This window comes from Aquarana catesbeiana, linkage group LG06, assembly GCF_042186555.1.
Source record: "Aquarana catesbeiana isolate 2022-GZ linkage group LG06, ASM4218655v1, whole genome shotgun sequence".
NCBI classification, from domain to species: Eukaryota; Metazoa; Chordata; class Amphibia; order Anura; family Ranidae; genus Aquarana; species Aquarana catesbeiana.
In genome coordinates this window covers 3,779,622-3,805,084 of record NC_133329.1, presented here as the reverse complement: position 1 = coordinate 3,805,084, position 25,463 = coordinate 3,779,622, and the positions used below count along the sequence as shown (strand labels likewise).

The 25,463-nt window shown below is 40.3% G+C and overlaps 1 protein-coding gene across 1 annotated transcript; it reads left to right on the top strand.

The window, feature by feature from the left end:
* Nucleotides 1-1,927: 1,927 nt before the first annotated feature.
* On the top strand, nt 1,928-5,728 carry LOC141147384 (taste receptor type 2 member 9-like). The gene is made up of 2 exons (XM_073634616.1): nt 1,928-2,046; nt 5,119-5,728. The coding sequence occupies exons 1-2, from the start codon at nt 1,928-1,930 to the stop codon at nt 5,726-5,728; spliced, it is 729 nt and encodes a 242-aa protein (XP_073490717.1).
* Nucleotides 5,729-25,463: the final 19,735 nt, after the last annotated feature.

The window sequence follows — 25,463 nt, the reverse complement described above, 5'->3', positions numbered from 1 at the left end:
CATAGTACTTCCTCTTTTCTCTTTTTGAACCATCTGGCATTTCTGCAGTATCAGTGTACAGGGTGCCATGAGTCATTCCTATGACTATACAAGTAACCATATCTCCTGGTCTGCCCTTAGCTGTAGACCGACAGCGGCTCCTGTAGGGAGTTTGCACAAAGCTGTAGACGGGGAGTGTAAAAGGGTTGTCAGTCACCTCTTTATCCCCACCTACCGTCTAAGGACACTTAATGTCTTCATGGAGCCAAAACAACTTCAAAGATTTGCAATATTGGCGCCTTGGGATGAGCATCACTACAGCCCTCAGTTCTGGGGAGGGAGACAGACAGGGAGATCACATGACTGCTCATAAAATGACCTAAAAACGGTGTTTATATATAGGTTCCCCCTTGCTGGAAACCCGTTCTAAGCACTGGAGACACCAAGGAGCCCGGTGTTTATACACCATGGAAAGCTATCATCGGCAGAAATGACTATCTTGCGATACATTGCATGTGAGATTCAATGGCTGTTTGTCAGCAACTGAATTCACCTGCTGCACGTTCACCCAACTCCAAAAACATTGAATGTGACCATGAAATGCAGGGCAAATCAGGTAAAGCTCAGTTGGCTGAATATATTTTATTACTCACTGGGTGAGTTGCCCAAGGAATCTCTGATAAATATAATCTTAAGAACAGCAGTAATGTGTCATTGTAACAGATGGAGTCCAATGAGCCAAGTCCAAGAGGCAATCAGCTTCCATCCTGGACATGGAAAAACTCTGTGCAGGGAAACCTTTCCTCCACATCCAAATCCAATACCCCCCCCCCCCCCCGTTAGGACAGCTTTACCTGTTCTTTCCTTGTGTTATCAGCAAACGTCACCTAACCCAGCTTAGGAGATCTCACAGATAGCCACCAACCTGTATTATTATGAGGCCTAAAGCTGGACAAGTGTAAAAAAGTGTAAAAAAAAAGTGCAAATCCATTTTTTGTGCTTGTGGGGCATTGGCAACCCTTTTAAAATACATATACTGCCTTGATTCAATGCGTGTTAACTTATAAAATACAGAATGTTAACCCATGTGATTGTCAGCAAAGTGACTTTGTACAACATGTCTCCACCTGAAAACCACCCTTACTTAATGTAGTTCACCACTCCTGCTTGGCCTTTCCTTGTGAGCAAGCCAGGAGTGGTGATGGGGAGTGGAATGGTTGATGGTGAGCGCAGAGGAACCAGCGCCCAGATTGTCCGTGTATGATAAGAGGTGTGAGTTCTTAAGCGGAGCTGTGGATTTGAGTATGTTCTTACTTCAACCCAGGGTAGTATTACACTGAAATGCACTGTAGAAATGTGAAAGGGACTAAAGGCACATTCAGGGCTCCAGCACCATCATAATTCTTGAAATCTTGTTGAATGCTGTAGTCTCTGCATGGCTTCGATTTAATGGTCAACCCAGTTAGTTCAGGAGCTCCTTTGGTTTTATAAGCTGCACGCCCCTCTTCTGGTTCCATCCATTTCATGAGGAAGACAGAAGGATGCATTTGGGAATTAGAACCACCATATTCTGGACTGCATCGAGAAGCATTGTCCTCCTTCTCCATCAATGTGGAAGATTGTCTGGAAAGCTGATGGGCCTAATTTCAGCAGCAGCTCATACTTACTGACTGACAACAGCTCAGAGACATTGCTGAACAGTTTGATGTTATCTGTCGATCAGCAGCGGTATCGTCTGGGATAATCCTGCAGCCTGATGGACTGACGGATTTGTTGAGACCTTTGGTTTTTACATTCTGATGTTCATTTGTTCCATTTTAATGCCCTTCTGTGATAAAAATGTATATTTTCTTCCCCTGGACCAATATTCCAATAACATTTTCATACAATTACTGGTGGTGATATCCCTGTTCTTGAGTCCTTTGGTCTGCAGACCAGCTATGGCCGTATGGCTATTCAGACGGTTGACTCTGGTGGTGAAATCCATTTTCTTGACTCCTTTGGCCTGTGGACCAGCTATGGTCTTTCCAAGGGGATTTTACAACAAGAAGAGCAGAAACACCCAAAGTGGGTGGGGATGGGGGGGTTCATCCAGAAACCACAACAGGGAGACGTGCAGGATTCACTAAGATATAGACAACACATCATTGCTGTCCTTGTAGTGTGGAAGACCTAAAACTTGAGTAGCTTTGGAAATAGTTAAGCTCTCTATGAATTTTGTAGTGAATGCTGATGACATGTTATTTGAAATTCGGTCACTTCCTCAAACTCCTCTTGTCAGTTGTGGTGCAGAGGCTGGAACCTCATCACATTATCTCAAAAAAAGCTACACTGAATATCCTTATGATCACTGGGACAGCCTGCACAGAACCCTGTCTTCAATCCTAGTGTCAGAACCAGGATTTGAACCCACGACCTCTGCTGCACCCAGCAGTAACTCTTTTGAATGTGCCACCAGGAATATTGAACAGCTCTCTGCCTGACTCCTTAGACAAACTTGCCTTATGTTTTGTCTCTCCTGAACCTTGAACCCATTGCTCCTCCCATGAACTTCCTATTTAAGCCATGAATCTGCACTTCCTGTTTGCTAGATTGTTGTGCTCTCTACAGCCAATATCTTGCTCCTTTGCATGCCTGCAGCTGCCTTTAACTCCATTACCACTCACTACCAACCTTTGGCTTGTTACTTGACTACACTTCTGCTTGATCCTAACCGGCAACCACTTGTTACAGACCTTTGACTTGTTCCTTAACTACGCTTCTGCTTGATCCCAATCGGCAACCACTTGTTAATGATCTTGGCTAGTTTACTGACTACGATTCTGCTTGATTACTACCCACTATATCTGCTACTGGAACATGGTTTGTTCACCTCCTGGTGGGGAGATTCTGGAGACTGTGACCTGGTACTTGCAATGCAATATTCCCAAGGCACACATTCCTATAAGAATGACTATATTTAAAAGTGACCACAGGCTGGAATCGTAGACAATCATGTAAAGTAATGTCACCAGCCCACCAAGATCCCCAAAAATGGCTTTCTATTGTAAATATGTGATCATCGATTAAAGTTTTGGACCCATTTTTGGAGATCCGGGTGTGCTGGTGACATTACTCTACACGTGACCTGGTAGTACCATGCAACAAAACCCATCTCCACCATCAGGAGCTCTGGTGAATACAAGCTTACATAGGTGTAAAGGTCATACAGTATCTCACAAAAGTAAGTACACCCCTCAGTCACATTTTTGTAAACATTTTATTCTATCTTTTCATGTGACAACACTGAAGAAATGACACTTTGCTACAATGTAAAGTAGTGAGTGTACAGCTTGTATAACAGTGTAAATTTGCTGTCCCCTCAAAATAACTCAACACACAGCCATTAATGTCTAAACCGCTGGCAACAAAAGTCAGTACACCCCTAAGTGAAAATGTCCAAATTGGTCACAAAGCATCAATATTTTGTGTGGCCACCATTATTTTCCAGCACTGCCTTAACCCTCTTGGGCATGGAGGTCACCAGAGCTTCACAGGTTGTCACTGGAGTCCTCTTCCCCTCCTCCATGATGACATCACGGAGCTGGTGTATGTTTGAGACCTTTCGCTCCTCCACCTTCCGTTTGAGGATGCCCCACAAAAGCCCAATAAGGTTTTGGGTCTGGAGACATGCTTTGTCCAGTTCATCATCTTTACCCTCAGTTTCTTCAGCAAGGCAGTGGTCATCTTGGAGGTGTGTCTGTGGCCAAAGGAGGGGATCATGCTCTGCTTCAGTATGTCACAGTACATGTCGGCATTCATGGTTCTCTCAAGGAACTGTGGCTGCCCATGCTGGCAGCACTCACGCAGCCCCAGACTATGACATTCCCTCCACCATGCTTGACTGTATGCAAGACACACTTGTACTCCTCACCTGGTAGCCGCCACACACGCTTCTCAATCTTCTTATAGCCTAGGCCATCTTTATGTAGCGTAACGCTTCTTTCTTTTTTTTTTTTTTTTTTTAGATCCTCAGAGTTCTTTGCCATGAGGTGCCATGTTGAACTTCCAGTGACCAGTATGAGAGAGTGGGAGCGATAACACCAAATTTAACACACAATTTATCACACCTGTGACCTTGTAACACTAACGAGTCACATGACACCGGGGAGGGAAAATGACTAATTGGGCCTAATGTGGACATTTTCACTTAGGGGTGTACTGACTTTTGTTGCCAGCGGTTTAGACATTAATGGCTGTGTGTTGAGTTATTTTGAGGCGACAGCAAATTTACACTGTTATACAAGCTGTACACTCACTACTTTACATTGTAGACAAGTGTCATTTCTTCAGTGTTGTCACATGAAAAGATAGAAGAAAAGATTTACACAAATGTCACTGAGGGGTGTACTTACTTTTGTGAGATATTGTATATCCACATACTGGTGGTGTTTTCTGCATTGCATAGGGTAACAGGGACTTCAGGACAGGTACGTATAACTCTTTACATTTTAAACCAGCAAGAAATAGATCCAATCACACATATACACTTCAGTTTAGTCTAAAATGTACGATCACTCGGCAGGTTTTATATTTGATCAGTTGGTAGCACACACCTCAAAAGGTGCCTTAAATTAATCCCTTCAAAAGCTGTCAGTACATAGAATGTATGTTGTAAGTAATGAACTGGTTAAAAGGGTAGTGAGATATCACATATCCAAACAAATAAAAGCCAACCTGCATCTCATGCAAATCATGTAAAGCACCTCGTCATGCGATCATATTCCATAATGTCAGATACAGAAGATTTGTTGAGTATTGGCATTCATCGGCTTCCAGTTGACAACCTCAGGAGCCAGGATCCCGTGCAGGACAGGAGGACATGTCTCCTCTCTGGTGTATTTGGTCGGCATTTTGCCTCTTGCAAGGTTTGGTGGTCATTTATTTAAATTCCTACATTGTCTTCTTCAATGGGAGAAGCCTGACAGAAGGTGGTAAGAGGAATCCAGTTAGCCTCATCCAGATTGTCATGGGAATAAATAAACTGGCTATGCGCGGCATATGGATTGTAAATGATGTGAAATTTTGGTTACCAGATATTACTGATTTACCTTGTTACAATATCTCATTTGTATTTATTGCCTTCCACGTGTATTTTAGCTACTGGCTGTTGGCCTGGCTCAGCATCTATTACTCCATCTTCATCACCAACTTCAGCCACCGAATGTTTCTCTGGATTAAGAAGAATTTGTTGGCATTTCTGCCTCAGGTTCTTTTCCTGACGGGAGTCGGGTCACTGGTCATAGCTTTTCTTGCATACATGTGGAGATACAATGTATTTTGTCTCATCCATAACTCTACAAATGGAACAACCATTGAAGATGTTTCCCTTACTTATTTATGTAAGAGCGGCGCCATCATCCTTGGCTCCTTCCTTCCATTTACTGGCATTGCCATCTCCCTCCTGATCTCTTTGTCATCTCTTCTGAAGCACGTCAACAACCTCAGCCAGACTGGTTTCGATGTTCAGGTCCATGTCACCCTCATAAAATCAATGGTCATGTTCCTCATTCTCTCAGTCTTGTCCTTCTCCTGTTATATGATTAACCTCACAAATGTGAATAAGTCTAATAATCCTTTGTATTTTATTATTCAGTCACTAATGCTGATCTTCCCAACACTGGAATCCATAATCATCATCAAGGCAAGCCCCAAACTGAGGAAGAACTTTTTGAGCTGGTTCTGTTTCAGGAGAGCTGGTGAGAATTAAGCTGAAGCATCCCCGGGGCAATCCAAAAATAATCAAATTCACAGAAGAAGGGTCTTTGAGTCAGCTGATCCAGCTAGGAACTTTCATGGTTGTATAAATGTGTGTAATAAAGAGTGTATGCTTTTTATTAGACGTAAATTCTCCATGTCTGGACATGCTAGCATTTCTCCTTAAATACACACAGCTTATCACCACTTCAAAGCCATGAGGGTATGTACAAAGCGTGCCTGTTTTTTGATACTCATACATTGCACCTTTTTTTTTGTAATGACCAAGAGGGATATGCTATATCACTGATATCCAGAATAAACACTGACCAGACTCTTAAGTCCAATGTATACAGTGCCTTTATTACTCTTTGGATCTGTGGAGCTTAGCCAGTCTTCTGGAGCTAGTTGGCAGAAGTCCTAACCCTTTTAATTCTGAACTAAAAAGTGGCTTCTATATCAGAGGTCTCCAAACATTCTAAGCAAAGTGCCAGTATACTGTCCTTCAGACTTGGGGGGGGGGGGATTTCAGTGAATGTCCCAAGGGCAATAAAAGCAAACAAAGGGCAACATCCATCCCCCGGGCCACAGTTTGGAGGACACTGGTCTAGATATTGGGCTTTCATTTTTTTAAGACAATGCAAGAGACATTGAGAGTAAACATTTCAGACTTATTTCCAAGCCCTTCAAGAAGAGAACAATGCGGTTCAAGCTCTGAACGTCAACCTTGGTCAGCTCAAAAACCCATTTTCAGTACTGACTGCTGCAAAAAGAAGGTGACACTGAGATTTGTCAGTTGCCTTGACCACAGCCCATCTTCTGAACAGTATGATGGCAATTTTTTTATAAACACTCGTACCATGACTTGATAAGTAGTTTGGACACAAACCGATCTGACCTCACCAATCACATGATGGAAATGACCGATTCCATTCTGCAGTGCTGTAGATTGCATTGGCTTTAGACTCACAGTTGAGGGAATCTCTCTGCCTAAAACATGTCATGTATGTAATTACCCCAATACAAAGGAAGGATTGAACCAATGGGGAATCCCCAAATTTCATTCATCCTTCATACTTGTAAATAAAAAAAAAAAACTGATACCTCAGTAAGAAGAAAACAGTTGACCTGGTTTATCTCATGAGGGGAATGGTGAACAACGATATTGGGTGTTTGATAGCTGTAGATGGCATGTTTTGGATGTTTTTAATTCAGAAATGTATCAAAATTTGACTAAGTGTATGAATATTTGACTCTGAACGATATACCTCAAGCCTAAACCGTGAGTTCCACCTCCAAGGTCTAAATTGTGATGGACCACCGTACTCAAGAAGAGTCTGTCCTCTGTATAAGCTTCACTTGCCCGGTACCAGCACAATCCAAGATCCCTTAGCCCACTCAATCACTTGTTGAGACATCGGTGTAGGGTGGTAACAAACATAAGACTGTTTATTGAAACACAGGCACAAAAGAGATATACACTCTGGGGACAATCCCCCCTTCTTTACATAATGTCCCGGGGTAAACTTTACCTCCTCCAGTAACATGACACACAGGTATGTTTAACTTTCCAACAGTAGACCATCTTTAGGAGGGGCTGCTGGAGAAATCCCCCCCTCTAACATCTAACATCTAATAGCTGACAGAGGTTTTATTAACATGTAAGACAATCCACATACACATATACATCCCATAATACTTGGGATGTTTATGTGACAGAAATAATAGAACAATGGGATACAGGCACTTAACAAACACATACCCCCCACCCCACCTCAAACCATCTAGCAATGGTCTGAGATGAAAGGTGGAATTTATCATCATATATTCCTGGAGCCATATTGTTCATAAATATTTTTGTTCCAAATGAAAGAGCCCCTTCATTCTGTACCCACAAACCACACATATAGAGCCCAGGATAACAGGGGTAACAAAAAATGCTGAGTCCGGTGTGGTTGTAAGGTGAGTCTGGTTAGTGCAGACCCTACTGGGGTTCTCGTTCACCCTGTGACCCTAATAGACACAGGGAAACTTACACATAAGAGGGGCTGGTGGAGCTGGACAAGGAGTTTCCCAACCTCTCTAAGGTAGGCTGGGTTCCACAAAACCCTCTGTCACACCCACCTTTTCCCAAACAGATGAGTGGCAGGCTGGCTTGTACTCCCTGGGATTCCCCCCCCCATCCTCCCCTCCTCTACACACCCCTCCTGCCATTTTATCACCCCCTACCCTTGACCCTTATTCCCCTTCCTCTCCTCTTCCCCCTCCCTTCCCAGGTCCCCTACCCCTTCCTACCTCCCCCCTACCCCTCATACTCTCCATTGGACCTCCACTGGACATGTTCCCCCTTGAGATACACCCTGACCCCTGCCGCCTCCATTACGGGGGTGCAAACTTTCTATTGACTCAACAGTTATTGGATTCTCTTTACCCTGTTTTGGTATCTGTTTTGTTGTATATTGTTGGGCACATACCCCTTCATAATGCTAATATTTTATAGCATGTACCCTATGGTTGATGACACTTTGTGATACTGTACTGCAGATTCTTTCATTCATTTTTCCTTGCCACTTTTGCTGCATGTAACCATATGTGTCAAACAGTTTCTGTACTATCTATGTTGTTTGTTTATCAATAAACATTATGGAACAAAAAAAAAAGATTGACTCCTGCCCCCACACAGATGTCAAAAAGCTAGAAACCAAAAACAAGTGCCGGAATGACATTCAAGAGTTGAGGAAAGTGGAAAGATATTGCTGGACCCGTAGGGTTAACTTACTGCTATTGTTAACGTAAGGTATTAATGTTAGTGTAATTGATCTGGTTCCTGGGCAGGTGGCTTCTACACCTCAGAGGATCTCCACAGTCTCCTTCGCTTATAGTGGGATGTAACAAGAATTGAAATGGAAGCGCCACACCACTGCTATAAGAGATCCAGATACAACTTTACTCCATTAAACGTCAGGGGTACAGTACACAAAAGTAGCCATGATGAAGGGGTGCTTGAACCCCCAAAATGCATTGGCTGCGTTTTTGGGTTGTACCCCTGACTTGGAATAAAGTTGTATCTGGACCTCTTATAGCAGTGGTGTGATGCTTCAATTTAAATTCTTACCATCACATCCAAGGACTGCTAAGCTGAAATGTATGACATTTATGCACTTGGGTTTAGATATACCTTGATGGAAATAATGAAAATATGTGTGCAATATACAGAGCCTTGAAAAAGTATTCATACCCCTTGAAATTTCACATTTTTTCATGTTACAACCAAAAATGTAAATGTATTTTATTGGGATTTTATGTGATAGACCAACACAAAGTGGCACATAATTTTTTACATTTTTTTTTACAAATAAATATGTAAAAAGTGTGGGGAGCTTTTGTATTCAGTATTCAGTCAATACTTTGTAGAACCCCCTTTCTCTGCAATTACAGCTGCAAGTCTTTTTGGGGATGTCTCTACCAGCTTTGAACATCTAGAGAGGACATTTCTGCCCATTCTTCTTTGTAAAATATCTCAAGCTCTGTCAGATTGGATGGAGAGTGTCTGTGAACAGCAATTTTCAAGTCTTGCCACAGATTCTCAATGTGATTTAGGTCTGGACAGTGACTGGGCCATTCTAACACATGAATATGCTTTGATCTAAACCATTCCATTGTAGCTCTGGCTGGATGTTTCGGGTCGTTGTCCTGCTGGAAGGTGAACCTCCGCCCCAGTCTCAAGTCTTTTGCAGACTCTAACAGGTTTTTTTCTAAGATTGTCCTGTATTTGTCTCCATCCATCTTCCCACCAACTCTGACCAGCTTCCCTGTCCCTGCTGAAGAAAACCATCCCCACCTCATGATGCTGCCACCACCATGTTTCATGGTGGGGATGGTGTGTTCAGGGTGATGTGCGGTGTTAGTTCCCCCCACACATAGCGTTTTGCTTTTTAGGCCAAAAAGTTACATTTTGGTCTCATCTGACCAGAGCACCTTCTTCCACATGCTACATAAGTAGCTTTGGCTGTGAAAAGACTCTTCTGCCTTTTCTAGATGATGGTGAGACAAATTTCTTATTTGTATGACTGAGTCAGCTTGAATCAAACCATGTGATTTATTTCCACACAAAAGTTACAAAAATACTTACAAAAGTTGTACATTCAAATACTAAATAAATGTAGCTTCAAATAAGCTCAAAGATACGAGATGAAGTTGTTTGTTTCATAAAATAAGTTCAAGAGATGTGCTCAAGATTCCTTTGTCCTGAGAGCAGCTGTACAAAATGTCTGTATGCTGAGTTTCTGTAGATATGTTAGAAGTGAAGAAGAAGTAGAAGTGTTGCAGCAGTGCCATCTAAGCCTGCATCTTTCTTTCAAATAAACTAATTTTCTTTGTTTGAAAACGAGCCTAAAAATACACATTCCCATATTACTCCCCTCATCATCTCCCTTCCACTCCGCTCTAAGGGTGGGGGCTAAAAGTAGGAATGTAATATGAACAGCATGACTAATTAAAGACAGAGCAAGAAGTGAGTTTGAGAGACAGTATGGCTCAGAGTAGTTATATAAACACCCAGTTTCTCAAACAAGATATCCGTTACTTAGGGATACCTTTATGAAAATATACACTTAGAATATCAATCAAAATGTCTTGACAGCTTCTTGAAATTGAGAACTCAGTTCAAATGTCACATCTGTAAGTCATTAGTTCAAAAGACCTTTCATGTACACAAAATTACAGGGGATTTCATAACCTCAGTTATATACTTATAGGACCGAATTGAGATGTCTATATTAAGAATATAACATTCCCCTCTTAACTATGAATAATAATCATATTTCTTATTTTATATCGTTCACACCTCCATTCATATCACAAATACTCTGCCTTTTTTTTAAATCTTTGTATTAAATGTCATTATTTAAATACAAAACACAAAAAGACACAACAAAAACATCATACACATTAAACCAAAAATATAATTATACAATTTCCAAAATCCAATATAAGAATTATTAATTCTACAAAAAAAGGAAAGAAAGAAAAAAAAAGAAAGAGGAATTAATAGAGGAAAAAGTAAACCTTAAATTCCTTCTTTCACCAATGACCCCAAACATTTCCCATATGAGAATGCATTTATTATAGACAATAGCTAGACATGTGCATTCGTTTTCGTCCGAATGCATTTTCGTCCGAATTTCGGGTATTTTCGTTATCGTTGTTATCGGGTATTTTCGTTATCGCATAATCCAAAAACCGAAAGATCCAACATAAACAAATGCTTTATTTTCATTTTCGTTGCGTCAACAGTTCGATATAGGTAGAAGATTCGACGTGACGCTGACAATAGTGATCTGTGTCCATCGAACCTGTGGTCGAATGTGCCTAACCTTAGCTCTATTAGTCCAAGATTATTCTACATAGAGAGAAAAGATTCGACATAGAGAGAAAAGATTCCACATTATAGAGACAATAGCAAAAAAGGTTGAATGTGCCTAACCTAACTCTATTAGTCCAAGATTATTCGACATAGAGAGAAAATATTTGACATGAAAATTCGACAAAGCAGTCGCCACGAGCGGACATTTATGGTCAAATGCTCCGCCCATAGGCTATAGAAGAATTCTAAAGTTGGTTGACTAGTAATAATAATTGATAAATATAATTATTACTAGTATCATACAACATTAGAATTCTACTATAGCTTGTAGGTGGAACATTTGACCGGAAATGTACGATCGCGGCGTCGTACAGTTTAGCTGCTCCGTCGAATCTTCTTAGAACTTTCGACAGACACCATAAGCATTCAATGACACATTCAACCTAAATTATTTCAGATTTTCGGACGAATGCATTTTTTAACAAAACAATATAAAAAAAAACTAATTTCGGGAGTAACTAAATACATTTATTTTTCGTACAAAAACAAAATTCCGAAACGAAATATTTCAGTGTGCACATGTCTAACAATAACCCCCATGGGCATTCGATGCTGTATACGGTTTATCTAACCACTTTGCCCACACTTTATTGTATACAGTGGAAGATTATTGTTTACCAATTGCATCCAGTATGAGAGCGTAGGGGGACGAGGTTTCTTCCAATACAAAGCAATAATTCGCTCAGACGCTGTTGGAAAAATAGTCTCTACCAAACCCAATTAACATTGAGGTCGGTAGAGGAGCGGAAGTGATAGAATTCAATAAATCCACCACTTCCACCCAAAAAATAATTATATATGGACAAGTCCAGAAAATATGTATAAAATAAAATACTCTGGCTTTGATCGAATAATTCCAAATGTTTTGTCATTTGTAACTGAGTTTGCAACTCCAGAACCCATTCTTCTTTTAAGCATATTTTGCAACAGATCATCACCTCTGATTTCATTTCTAATTCGAAAATATAATTTTTTCATTCTAAATATCAAACATAACTGAAATATAATGCACAACATAATAATAATACAAATAATAAATATAGTATGCGATAAAATATTTCCTGCTGCAGAAGTAATTAACCACTTGCCGCCCGCCATATAGCAGAATGACGGCGGCAAAGTCGTTTCAATATCCTGACTGGGCGTTATATGACGCTTGCAGGATATTGAGCCGCTGCGCGCCCCCGGGGGCGTGCATTGCAGCGATCGTTGTTGCGGGGTGTCAGTCTGACCCTGCAGCACCGATCTAGGTAAAGAGTCTCTGACGGAGACTCTTTACCACGTGATCAGCCGTGTCCAATCACGGCTGATCACAAAGTAAATAGGAAGAGCCGTGATCGGCTTTTCCTCACTCGCGTCTGACAGACGCGAGTAGAGGAGAGCCGATCGGCTGCTCTCCTGACAAGGGGGGTCTGTGCTGATTGTTTATCAGCACAGCCCCCCCTCGGATCCTACCCAGGACCACCAGGGAAGCCTCCCAGGACCACCAGGGAAGCCACCCAGGACCACCAGGGAAACCAGCCACACTGGACCACCAGGCATGCCCCCTAGAACCCCAGGGAAATACTAACCAGTGCAAAGGCAGCTGCCAATCAATGCCCAGGCACCTGCCAATCAGTGCCCACACCAATGCCTACCACTGCCAGTGCCACCAGGGATGCCTATCAGTGCCGCGTATCAGTGCCGTGTATCAGAGCCCATCAGTGCCACATATCCATGCCCATCAGTGCCCAGCAGTGCCACCTATCAGTGCCCATCAGTGCCCAGCAGTGCCACCTATCAGTGCCCATCAGTGCCACCCATAAGAACCCATCTTTGCAGCCTTTCTGTGCCCATCAGTGTTGCCCATCAGTGCCCATCAGTGCCCACCAGTGCCACCCAGTGCCACCCATGAGTGCCCATCAGTGCCGCCTATCAATGCCCATCAGTGTTGCACATCAGTGCCACCTATCAGTGCCGCCTATCAGTGCCGCATATCAGTGCCCATCATCAGTGCCCGTCAGTGCCCGCTCATTGGTGCCACCTCATCGCTGCTGCTTTATCAGTACCTGTCAGTGCCGCCTTATCAGTGCCCATCAGTGAAAGAGAAAATTTACTTATTTACAACATTTTTTAAACAGAAACAAAAGCAAAACTTATTTTTTTCAAAATTTTCAGTCTTTTTTTATTTGTTTCGCAAAAAATAAAAACCGCAGAGGTGATCAAATACCACCAAAAGAAAGCTCTATTTGTGGGAACAAAATGATAAAAATGTAGTCTGGGTACAGTGTAGCATGACTGCGCAATTGTCATTCAAAGTGCGACAGCGCTGAAAGCTGAAAATTGGTCTGGGCAGGAAGGTGTCTCAGTGCCCTGTATTGAAGTGGTTAAAGTTTTCCCCCAAACTGATACACTATTACTGAATTTTTTCCACCAATTATTACCTGAGAACTCTGACCATTGATGAGATATTTCTTGAAAATTTCCTTGTTCATGTTTAAACAATATTTCTGCAAGTTCCTTAGCTAAAGCTATTAATAAACCTTTATCCTTTTGAATTACATTTGCCCATTCTTCCCAAGGAAATTCATCTATCTGAGATATATTGTATTGTGAGGGAAGAGCACTTATATTTTTCATAAGCATATTTGTTAAATTTTTTCTCAGCCCATTAACACGTATTGCTACAATGTCTCCTTCTATACAATATAAGCCTTGATTTAGATTTTCAGTATTTGTACAAGAGGAGAAAAAAAGGTTTAACCCTTTTCTGTGTCTGACATGATCTGAAAACAAACCTTCTTTTTATCTACAAGAGTAATTAATTCAGAAATAGTTTCAACTTTTTCGATTCTTGCTGAACATAATGTATGATTACGATAACAAGGATGAAATATACTTTTGTCTTGATTAGGTAAACAAATAACTTAAGACTGGAATTGTTAACATGATGGCAGATCTAATTGTTCTAATTCAAAATTGTCATTGTTAAATGCAAAATCTGTATACTGTAATTTATGATATAATAATTGTGTATTGCTGACCGGTAATCCCAAGACAGTGATTGGAACCAATATTCGTTCTTTCCCTGCTATTGGAATCATAGAAGAACTATAACATACATCCTGATTGCATCCTATTCATTTATTTACCCATAAATCTGTATGATTTATAGCATATACATATTCTCTGGATAAATTCTGCAAGAGGAGTTATTCCACTCTGAAATGCTTGTGCAATTATTTTAAAATGAGTGGAATATTCAGTCTGGATCTCTAGGCATGCTCTGGCTATATTAGAATGTTGTTCACTTGTCATTAAATTGAGAGTAATATTTTGAAGATGTAAAATAGATGGACCCATTACATTAGCTGTTTTAATAACCGTATCTGATTTAAATTTCTTTGTACCTTAATACCTTTACTTTCCACTAAACCAGCTGTTTTGAGATCAGACTTTAAAGTGTTAAAGTGGTTGTAAACTGGTGGTTGTAAACTGGTTTAAAAAATTCAAAAAAAAACCCCTGCAAGATAAAGGCATAATGAGCTAGTATGCATAGCATACTAGCTCAATATGAATTACTTACCTGAGATCAAAGCCCCCGCAGCGGCCCATGTTCACCGCTCCGGCGTCCGACATCTCCCCGGGGGGTTACTTCCGGGTGAAAGGAAAAAATCCTGGACGGCCGCACACCACTAAAGGCATCTTTATTTAAACGATTCACTCAAATCCAAAAACAGTCAAATCTTGTGCATAGAAGACAGGGAAAACCAGCTGACACATTTCACATCATGGATAGATGCTTAGTCTATGACTAAGCATCTATCCATGATGTGAAATGCATTAGCTGGGTTTTTTCCCTGTCTTCTATGCACAAGATTTGACTATTTTTGGATTTTAATCATTTAAATAAAGATGCCTTTAGCAGTGTGCGGCCGTCCAGGATTTTTTCCTTTCTTCCAAATTTGAGCAGAGCCAGCACCTGCAGGATCGTAATAGGGCAGATGTCTTTAACAGGTCTGGAGATTTTTGAGCTGCAATTTTTCTTTCATAGGGTTACTTCTGGTTAGGTACGTGCCGTTGCTTCAATTTGCTTAAGTGCGCATGTGCCGATGACGTTGGCACATGCAAATACAGGGATATCTCCTAAACTGTGCAGGTTTAGGAGATTTCCAGTGTAGCTACAGGTAAGCCTAATTATAGGCTGGCCTGTTGTATAAAGTGGTCGTAAAGGATATACATCCACTTTAATATCTGTACTATTTGTTATACTTCCAATAGTGCTGACTCCTCCTAAAATACATTCAACAACCACACATATTTCTGTTATGATTCCTACTATTAATTCCAAACCATCTTTCAATACCCAATTCCATATTAACCAAATGTCCTTGACATTGTGAAAACCTTGTAGAAATTTTCCATTCTGTTAAATATTAAAGTTCCACAATATCATGACAAACTTTCCTTCTCTCAAGAGAACTCTGGATTGGAAATGGTTAATCTGGAAAGGATTATCAGGAACACTTTTCTTATCAATACATGGAGTTTTCCTTGGAGACATTACAACATCACTTGCATTAGCACATTTCACCGGATAATTTTCTATTGATATGCAGCACTCATATATACCAGTATCATTTAAAGATACACCTATTTGATGATAACTAAATTTATCATTAATCCAATTCACACTAACAAAAATTCCTTTATGAATTATAATAGTAGTACTGTGAAGAAAGCTACCCAAAAATTCACCATTCCTTTTCCAAATTGAACTTTGAGGTAAATATATTTGTGTAGTACATACCAAATGCAAACTATCTATGTCTTCAATGATTTTTAAAGACTGTGGAGACACTTTAATTTCTGGAACAATCATATCTACCGCGGTAATACTAATGCTAACACTTATTTGAGCTAATTTTCTTGTTACTTTAAAATCCCATATTCTTACAAAGTCCCCCTTTTCATCTCCTATTATATTTAAATGTTCTGGATCTAATATTTTTAAAAAAATTTGTAATAGGTAATAAAATTGCTCTTCTGGGTAAAGTCATTTCCCAGACCTTATCATATGGTTAGTAACATCTCCAGACCAAATTGTTGAATCATTACCTTTTTTACAAATACCGACCAGAAACCCCTTTCCACTATAATACATTCAAAGGTTCTGGTTCTGTTATTTAGTTGATAAGATCCCTGCATTTTAACAAATTTTGTTTTAGATTCTATTTAAACTTTGACTTCAACATCATTACTATGAATGAAATACAATTTCACACAGCAATCATATCCCTGTACATATCCAAACAAATCTTCAGCTGTATTGATATTAGTGTATCTAAATGTATCTCTTTTGTCATCTATATTGATATCATTGTCTTTATCACTTTTGTCATCTGTATTGATATCAGTATCTTGCTCACTTTTGTTATCTATATTGATATCAATGTCTACATCTCTTTTGTTTCTGAATAATGTATTGTCTTTGTTGTGTAAATCTTCAATCCTGTTAACCTCCGCACAGATGGAACAGTTCGTGATATATTATACCACAGATAAAATTATCACTAGAGAAAAGATGAATCCTGATGATGATAAGTCTTTTCTCTTTAAAACTTTACTTTTCTTTTGTTGTCATCTTTCCTTATTTCTTATTTATTTATTTTTTTTTTGTTTCACAAAGGTTTTTATTGATTGAACAAGTAATGACATGACAGCATTGTAGTAGTACATCTGCATAAAAGTGGTACATATGACAATGGGTTTTAATACAGTTACGGACAGTATATGAATACAATGTGATTGTATATATTTACAAAAATAAACATTTTTCTTTTTATGCTAATTATATTTTCAAGTAGTATCAAGGAAATCTTGAAATATAGTAGTAATTATTAAGTGACTCAAGTTATGACTTGGAGGTGAGAGAGGGGAGGGAGGGGAGAAAGAGAAAAAAAAAAGAGGGGGGGGGGATAGGAGATGGGGGTTGTTAAAAAGACATATTATTTTCGTTCCATTTTTGAACCTTCTTATGAACCTTGTTTATTAAATGTAGTTTTTTAATTAAATATTGATTGCTTTGTATTCCTGAGAGTTTTTGAATTCTATCCATTTGTACCATGTTGAAGCAAAATAAGTTATTTTCTCCTGAGATATGCTTATGAGTTCTTCTATTCTTTCTATATTGTTTATTCTGCGAAACCATTCTTTTTTTGAAGGAATAGAATTTGAGCGCCAATGGCAGGGGATACAGTGTCTTGCAGCATTTATCATAAACATGGTTAAAGATTTTAGGTATTGTCTTTTGGGTAATGAGTTGTAGTGTAGGAGGTATTGTGCTGGGTTAAAGTTTAAGTTTTCTAAAGTGATTGACTTGACGGTTTCGTGAACCATGTTCCAAAAATTTTGGATAAGCGGGCAAGTCCACCAGATGTGGATCATCGAGCCTTCCTCAATTTTGCATCTCCAACATCTGTCGGACGTCTGAGGAGAGAATTTGTGCAATAGGGTGGGGGTTCTATACCACCTAGTGATGATTTTATAGCCACACTCTTGAGTGGCAACATTAAGGGAACCTTTATGTGAGTACATAAAGATCCTTTCCCAATTTTCCTCTGTCAGATTTAGGTTGAGATCTTGTTCCCAGGCTTGACATGACGAACTGGAGAATTCAGAATTACTCATAAAAAGTGAGTTGTATAGAATAGAGATGATATGTCTCTGTGGGGTTGATTTTGTACAAAGGTCTTCTAGTGTCGTAAGAGGTCTGGTCCAGTGTTGGGTTATCTCGTTGCTAGTCAAGTAATGTCTAATTTGTATGTAATTCCATTGAGAGATCTGTGGAAAGTCACTGTCTTTGTTAATTTCGTCTCTTGATAAGAGTTTACCATTTTTAAAGAAGTGTTTGACCAGGATTTCTTTGTGTGGCCATGACTTAGAAAGAAAGTTTTTTTCCATACCTGGGAGAAAATCTGGATTATTTCTTAATGGTGTTAGAGGACTCATCCAAGGAAATGGGTTGTTTTTTTTATAGGTGTTTCTAAATATTTCTAGTGTGGGACCGATAAGGGGGTGAGCTTTAATGTTTTTTGAGTGGTGTTTTGGGCAGATCCACGGAAAGGAGTTTATTTGGTGTGAGAAGATTGTTTGTTCAAGAGTCACCCAGTCTTTAACTTTATTGTGAATGTTCCAATCTACTATTCTTGTCAGGAGAGCAGCCTGGTGGTATTTTTGAAGGTCTGGTAGAGCTATCCCCCCTTTATTTTTGGGTAGGTTTAGTCTCGTAAATTTAATTCTGGGAGGTTTGCTCCTCCAGATAAAAGTAGAGCATGCTTTGCGGAAGGAGTTAAAGAAAGCAGATGGGAGCCTAATGGGAATTGTTTGCATCACGTACAGAAATCTAGGTAAAATTGTCATCTTGACCAGGGAAGCTCTACCAAACCAAGATATATTGAGTGAATTCTATCTTTTTAGGTCATCCTGTGTATCTTTTAGAATGGGTAAGTAATTTAGTTTGAAAAGATCGTTTAAATTTGTAGGGATTTCAGTTCCAAGATATGTTATACTTTGATTGGCCCACGAGAAGGGAAAGTTTTTCTTACATAATTCTACTGAGTTTGGGGGTAGTGTAATATTTAGGGCGCTAGATTTTGAGTGGTTAATTTTTAGGTTTGAGTGTAGTTGGAAATATTCTAAATCTTGAATGACATTGGGTAAAGAGATATGGGGTTCTGAGAGGAATAGGGGAGCATGTCATCAGCAAAGGCTGCAACTTTATATGTGTGTTTGTGAATCTCTATACCCTTGATGTCTGGGTTGGATCTAATTTTATTTAATAGTGGTTCTAATGTGAGGACAAATAATAGAGGTGAAAGGGGACATCCCTGTCTTGTGCCATTGCGAAGGTTGAAGGCGTTTGACAGGTGGCCATTGACTCGAACTCTTGCTGTTGGATTTGAGTATAGTACTTTGATATAAGATCTCATTTGGGGCAGGATTCCTATATGTTTTAACGTTGCATCAATGAAGTCCCAGGCCACTCTGTCAAACGCCTTTTCAGCATCAAGGGAGAGGAAGAAACCCTGTTTTTTTTGGGTTGATAACCAGTGATTTATGTTTATTGCTTTAATTGTGTTGTCTCGACCTTCTCTTCCCGGGATAAAGCCTACTTGGTCTAAGGAAATGAGGGAAGATAGTAAGGGTAGGAGTCTGTTTGCTAGTATTTTGGCATATATCTTGATATCGACATTAATTAGGGATATTGGTCTATAATTAGTAACCTGGGTTGTATCTTTGCCTTCTTTTGGTATAACCATTATATGTGCTTCCAGTAGTTGCTTAGGGGGGTGTTGTTCAGAGTACAATGATTGAAAGGTTTTCAAGAATCTTGGTTTTAGTATGTTTGTAAATGTTTTGTAATATTGAAGGGGTAGTCCGTCTGGACCTGGTGCTTTGCCTATTTTCATATCTTTTATGGCTTTATCAAATTCTAGGCCAGTTATGGGTGACTCTAGGTCTTGCGCTGTGTTTTTTGATATTTGGGGTGGGCAATATTTCTCTAGGAACTCTTGAATAAGTTTTGTTCTTTTGTCTGAGTTTTGTGGGCATTTGGGATTTGATGGAATGTTATAGAGGGATTGGTAGTATAGTTCGAACTGTTTGGCAATCTCCTCATTCGAAGAATGTGGTGTACCTTGTTTGTCTCTTATTTGGTGAATTGTTGAAGCAACTTTCTTGTTTTAGACTGCTTTTGCAAGCAACCTTCCACTCTTGTTGCCTTGCTCATAATATATCTTGTGTCTTAAGATATATTGTCTTTTAGTTTTCATGCTCAACTCTTCTGATAGTAGAGTTCTTGCTTTAGTTAAGTCTTCAAATGTAGAGATTGCCACAGTTCTTTTATGGGTTGTTTCTAATTTATGAATTTGGTCTAGTAACGATCTAATTTTGGATTGTTTTTCCTTCTTTAGTTTAGCTAATTTATTTATAAATTCGCCTCTCATGACACATTTGTGTGCTTCCCACTGAGTAATCAAAGATGTCTCGTCATTTTCATTTAGTGCAAAATATTCGTTTAGTTTATCATTGAAATGAATTACATCTATAGGATCCTTCAATACAGTGGTGCTGAGTCTCCATGTTTTAGTTATGGTAGATTTTTCTGGGAAAGTTAATGATATGGTAATCGGGTGATGGTCAGATAAAGTCATGGTTTCAATTGTTGAGTCTGTCAGTAAGTCAAGGTCTGGTTGCGAGATAAAAAAAGTAATCGATTCTGGAGTATTTTTGATGGATTGTAGAGAAATAGGTAAAGTCTTTAGTTTGAGGGTTTAGGGTTCTCCAGGTGTCATGTAGCATTAGCTCCTGTAGTTGGAGTTTGATTTGTTTCAGTGCTTTATAAGGAAGGCTCGATCTACCATTCGAGGTATCTATGAGCGGATTTAATGGGGTATTGAAGTCTCCCCCTAAGATGATTATACCTGCTGCGAAGTTTGTTAATAAGTCCTTTATTTTACGAAAGAAGGTTACCTGTTTTGAGTTGGGGGTGTATATGTTAGCTATTGTGATGGATGAGGTCCCAACTTTCCTTTTAAGAATATGTATCTTCCCCCTGGGTCAATCATTGTGTCATGAATCTGAAGGGGAGTCAGTTTGGAGATCAAAATAGAGACTCCTTTGGATTTTCCATCAGGATTGGTGGCATGAAATGCCGTTGGAAATCTTTTGTCATGCAATTTGGGAACTTTATTAGCTTTAAAGTGAGTTTCTTGTATGCAAATGATATTTGCTTTGAGTTTATGAAATTCATTGAGGAATTTGGTTCTCTTTTCAGGGATGTTAAGCCCTTTAGCGTTTACTGAAATTAGCTTGATTGATGTTGATATGGTCTGCTGTTTGTGGATAGGCATTTTGAATATATTCCTGTATCCAAAAGAAAGAATAGTTGGACCCAGGAGTATATAGAAGTTTGCTTGAATTGTATGTCTTGTTTTATGTCTGATAAACTTTCCCTAGGTTTCTAGGGGAGTAGAGGGGGAGAAAAAAAAAAAAAAAAGGAAAAAAGGGGGGGGGGGGTCGAGGGAAGAGGTTTTCCTTCCTCAAGAAGAGGATGGAGAAGTGTTCTGGAGGTAGGTTTAGACCAGCTAGTCTACCCTATTAGAAAGGTCCGGTAGGTTCAAAGAGCAAAAATTATTTCACTCCTTGTGTGGGAGCGGGGTCTAAGTAGGAACAGCTGGATTTTTATTCAACTATTAATGATCTCTTCTCTTCTTTCCTTACTTTGTGTACTAGGACTCTTAGCACTTCGGAGCAGCTAACTAATTGTATCGATCATATATTACAGGATATATGCAGAGCATTATGAACAAAGGAGATTGTGAGAAAATAAATGCAATTTATGTGTGAGTTGAAATTTGGGAGCAATTGAATATCTGTGTACAGAGATGTGAATATGTCAAACCCTGTTATATATAAACACATTATGCACTTTATATTGTGTTGGGATTAATAGGTGCAAACAAAATAAAATAAGCCAGTTAAATATACTTGATAGCCACTAGGAGGAGTCTTGTCATAGGAATTTAGAGCTTCTTGTATTTAAGGGGTTTGTTCTGTATCGCCTATGGAATTTTTTTGTGTGAATTAAGTAGTACCATTTTTTTTACATATTCTATTATACTATAAATGTAACAAACAAACTTGTATAAAGAAAAAGAAAAACTCTTGCTTCAAAAATGTTTCTTCAAAGATAAGTAATATAGGTATAAGGCGTTATGGTGTACGAGATGACTTATATTAATTGTTTCTTTTCTTTTTACCTTCTTTCCTTTTTTTTTTTTCTCCTTTTTTTTTTCTTCTTTTTTTGAAATGATCGCTTATTGTCCAAAATTCGTCTGTTATTAGGAGAGTTATTTAACAGTGTTAATTTCCTCCCAGTTAGTTGGTTTAAGCAAGAATTTTGCATTTTTGTGAAGGAAAGTTACCTTCTGTAGATTAGATTAAAGTAAATCCAGAGTGGTCCACCATCATGCCTATTTCCTATTTTAAAAATATAAACATCCTCTGTATTAACAGTAACATGTATTGATTATGATTCAGCCTTTGTTAAGGAAATCAGAACGTTATTGAACCATTGTTAACCTAAATAAATCTGAGATATTCAAAACCACAATAACTTTTGCTCATTCTGTTATTTTAAAGTACGAGTGTGTCAAATATGTATATGCACTAAAGATACCGTAAATCCTGGATAATCAGGTCTGACTAATGGTCGGTAGTAAGAGAAGTATAAGGCCTAGCCATAACCTGAAATATCTCTGGGTAACAGGATAAATGTGCTCGAAAAATCGTACTTACAATCATATATTCTTTAGTTCAGACACATCTAGCATACCCTTATGTTGATATTTCTGACCAGGAAATCTGCATATATTCAATTTGACTTGGGTGCTTTGATTTCTTTCAGATCTGGTGTAATACCGTAGCTATAAAAAAGAAAAAGATGGAAAAGAGAGAAGGAAAAAAAAGAAAAAGATGCAAACATGGGGATGGGGGGGGGGGTAAAAATAGGAAGTCAGTTAGCTTTTAAGCTGAAGATTTTCTCTCTGTGGTTTGTTAATTTCTTGTTGGATGGTTTGGAGCTGTTCCAACTGAAAGAGATGAGGATTAGGGATGAGCCGAACACCCCCCTGTTCGGTTCGCACCAGAACATGCGAACAGGAAAAAAATTCGTTCGAACACGCGAACACCGTTAAAGTCTATGGGACACGAACATGAATAATCAAAAGTGCTAATTTTAAAGGCTAATATGCAAGTTATTGTCAATAAAAGTGTTTGGGGACCTGGGTCCTGCCCCAGGGGACATGGATCAATGCAAAAAAAAGTTTTAAAAACGGCCGTTTTTTCAGGAGCAGTGATTTTAATAATGCTTAAAGTCAAACAATAAAAGTGTAATATCCCTTTAAATTTCGTACCTGGGGGGTGTCTATAGTATGCCTGTAAAGGGGCGCATGTTTCCCGTGTTTAGAACAGTCTGACAGCAAAATGACATTTTGAAGGAAAAAACTCATTTAAAACTACCGCGGCTATTGCATTGCCGACAATACACATAGAAGTTCATTGATAAAAACGGCATGGGAATTCCCCACAGGGCAACCCCGAACCAAAATTAAAAAAAAAAAATGATGTGGGAGTCCCCCTAAATTCCATACAAGGCCCTTCAGGTCTGGTATGGATATTAAGGGGAACCCCAGCCAAAATTAAAAAAAAAAATTGACGTGGGGTTCCCCCTAAATTCCATACCAGACCCTTCAGGTCTGGTATGGATTTTAAGGGGAACCCCGCGCCAAAAAAAAAAAAAAAAAAACGGCGTGGGGTCCCCCTAAAAATCCATACCAGACCCTTATCCGAGCACGCAACCTGGCAGGCCGCAGGAAAAGAGGGGGGGACGAGAGTGCGGCCCCCCCCCCCTCCTGAACCGTACCAGGCCACATGCCCTCAACATTGGGAGGGTGCTTTGGGGTAGCCCCCCAAAGCACCTTGTCCCCATGTTGATGAAGACAAGGGCCTCATCCCCACAACCGTGGCCGGTGGTTGTGGGGGTCTGCGGGCGGGGGGCTTATCGGAATCTGGAAGCCCCCTTTACCAAGGGGACCCCCAGATCCCGGCCCCCCCCCTGTGTGAAATGGTAAGGGGTTACTTACCCCTACCATTTCACTAAAAAACTGTCAAAAATGTTAAAAATGACAAGAGACAGTTTTTGACAATTCCTTTATTTAAATGCTTCTTCTTTCTTCCTTCATCTTCTTCTTCTTCTGGTTCTTCTGGCTCTTCTGGTTCTTCCTCCGGCGTTCTCGTCCAGCATCTCCTCCGCGGCGTCTTCTATCTTCTTCTCCTCGGGCCGCTCCGCACCCATGGCATGAGGGGGGAGGCTCCCGCTCTTCTCTTCATCTTCTTCTTCATCTTCATCTTCTTCTTCATCTTCTTCTTCTTCTTCTCTTCTTCATCTCTTCTTCCTTCTTCATTTCTTCTGCGGGCCGCTCCGCATCCATGCATGGAGGGAGGCTCCCGCTGTGTGACGGCGTCTCTTCGTCTGACGGTTCTTAAATAACGGGGGCGGGGCCACCCGGTGACCCCGCCCCCCTCTGACGCACGGGACATGACGGGACTTCCCTGTGGCATTCCCCGTGACGTCACAGGGAAGTCCCGTCAATTCACCGTGCGTCAGAGGGGGGCGGGGTCACCGGGTGGCCCCGCCCCCCGTTATTTAAGAACCGTCAGACGAAGAGACGCCGTCACACAGCGGGAGCCTCCCTCCATGCATGGATGCGGAGCGGCCCGCAGAAGAAATGAAGAAGGAAGAAGAGATGAAGAAGAGAAGAAGAAGAAGAAGATGAAGAAGAAGATGAAGATGAAGAAGAAGATGAAGAGAAGAGCGGGAGCCTCCCCCCTCATGCCATGGGTGCGGAGCGGCCCGAGGAGAAGAAGATAGAAGACGCCGCGGAGGAGATGCTGGACGAGAACGCCGGAGGAAGAACCAGAAGAGCCAGAAGAACCAGAAGAAGAAGAAGATGAAGGAAGAAAGAAGAAGCATTTAAATAAAGGAATTGTCAAAAACTGTCTCTTGTCATTTTTAACATTTTTGACAGTTTTTTAGTGAAATGGTAGGGGTAAGTAACCCCTTACCATTTCACACAGGGGGGGGGCCGGGATCTGGGGGTCCCCTTGGTAAAGGGGGCTTCCAGATTCCGATAAGCCCCCCGCCCGCAGACCCCCACAACCACCGGCCACGGTTGTGGGGATGAGGCCCTTGTCTTCATCAACATGGGGACAAGGTGCTTTGGGGGGCTACCCCAAAGCACCCTCCCAATGTTGAGGGCATGTGGCCTGGTACGGTTCAGGAGGGGGGGGGGCCGCACTCTCGTCCCCCCCTCTTTTCCTGCGGCCTGCCAGGTTGCGTGCTCGGATAAGGGTCTGGTATGGATTTTTAGGGGGACCCCACGCCGTTTTTTTTTTTTTTTTTTTGGCGCGGGGTTCCCCTTAAAATCCATACCAGACCTGAAGGGTCTGGTATGGAATTTAGGGGGAACCCCATGTCAATTTTTTTTTTAAATTTTGGCTGGGGTTCCCCTTAATATCCATACCAGACCCGAAGGGCCTTGTATGGAATTTAGGGGGACCCCCACATCATTTTTTTTTTTTATTTTGGTTCGGGGTTGCCCTGTGGGGAATTCCCATGCCGTTTTTATCAATGAACTTCTATGTGTATTGTCGGCAATGCAATAGCCGCGGGTAGTTTTAAATGAGTTTTTTCCTTCCAAATGTCATTTTGCTGTCAGAC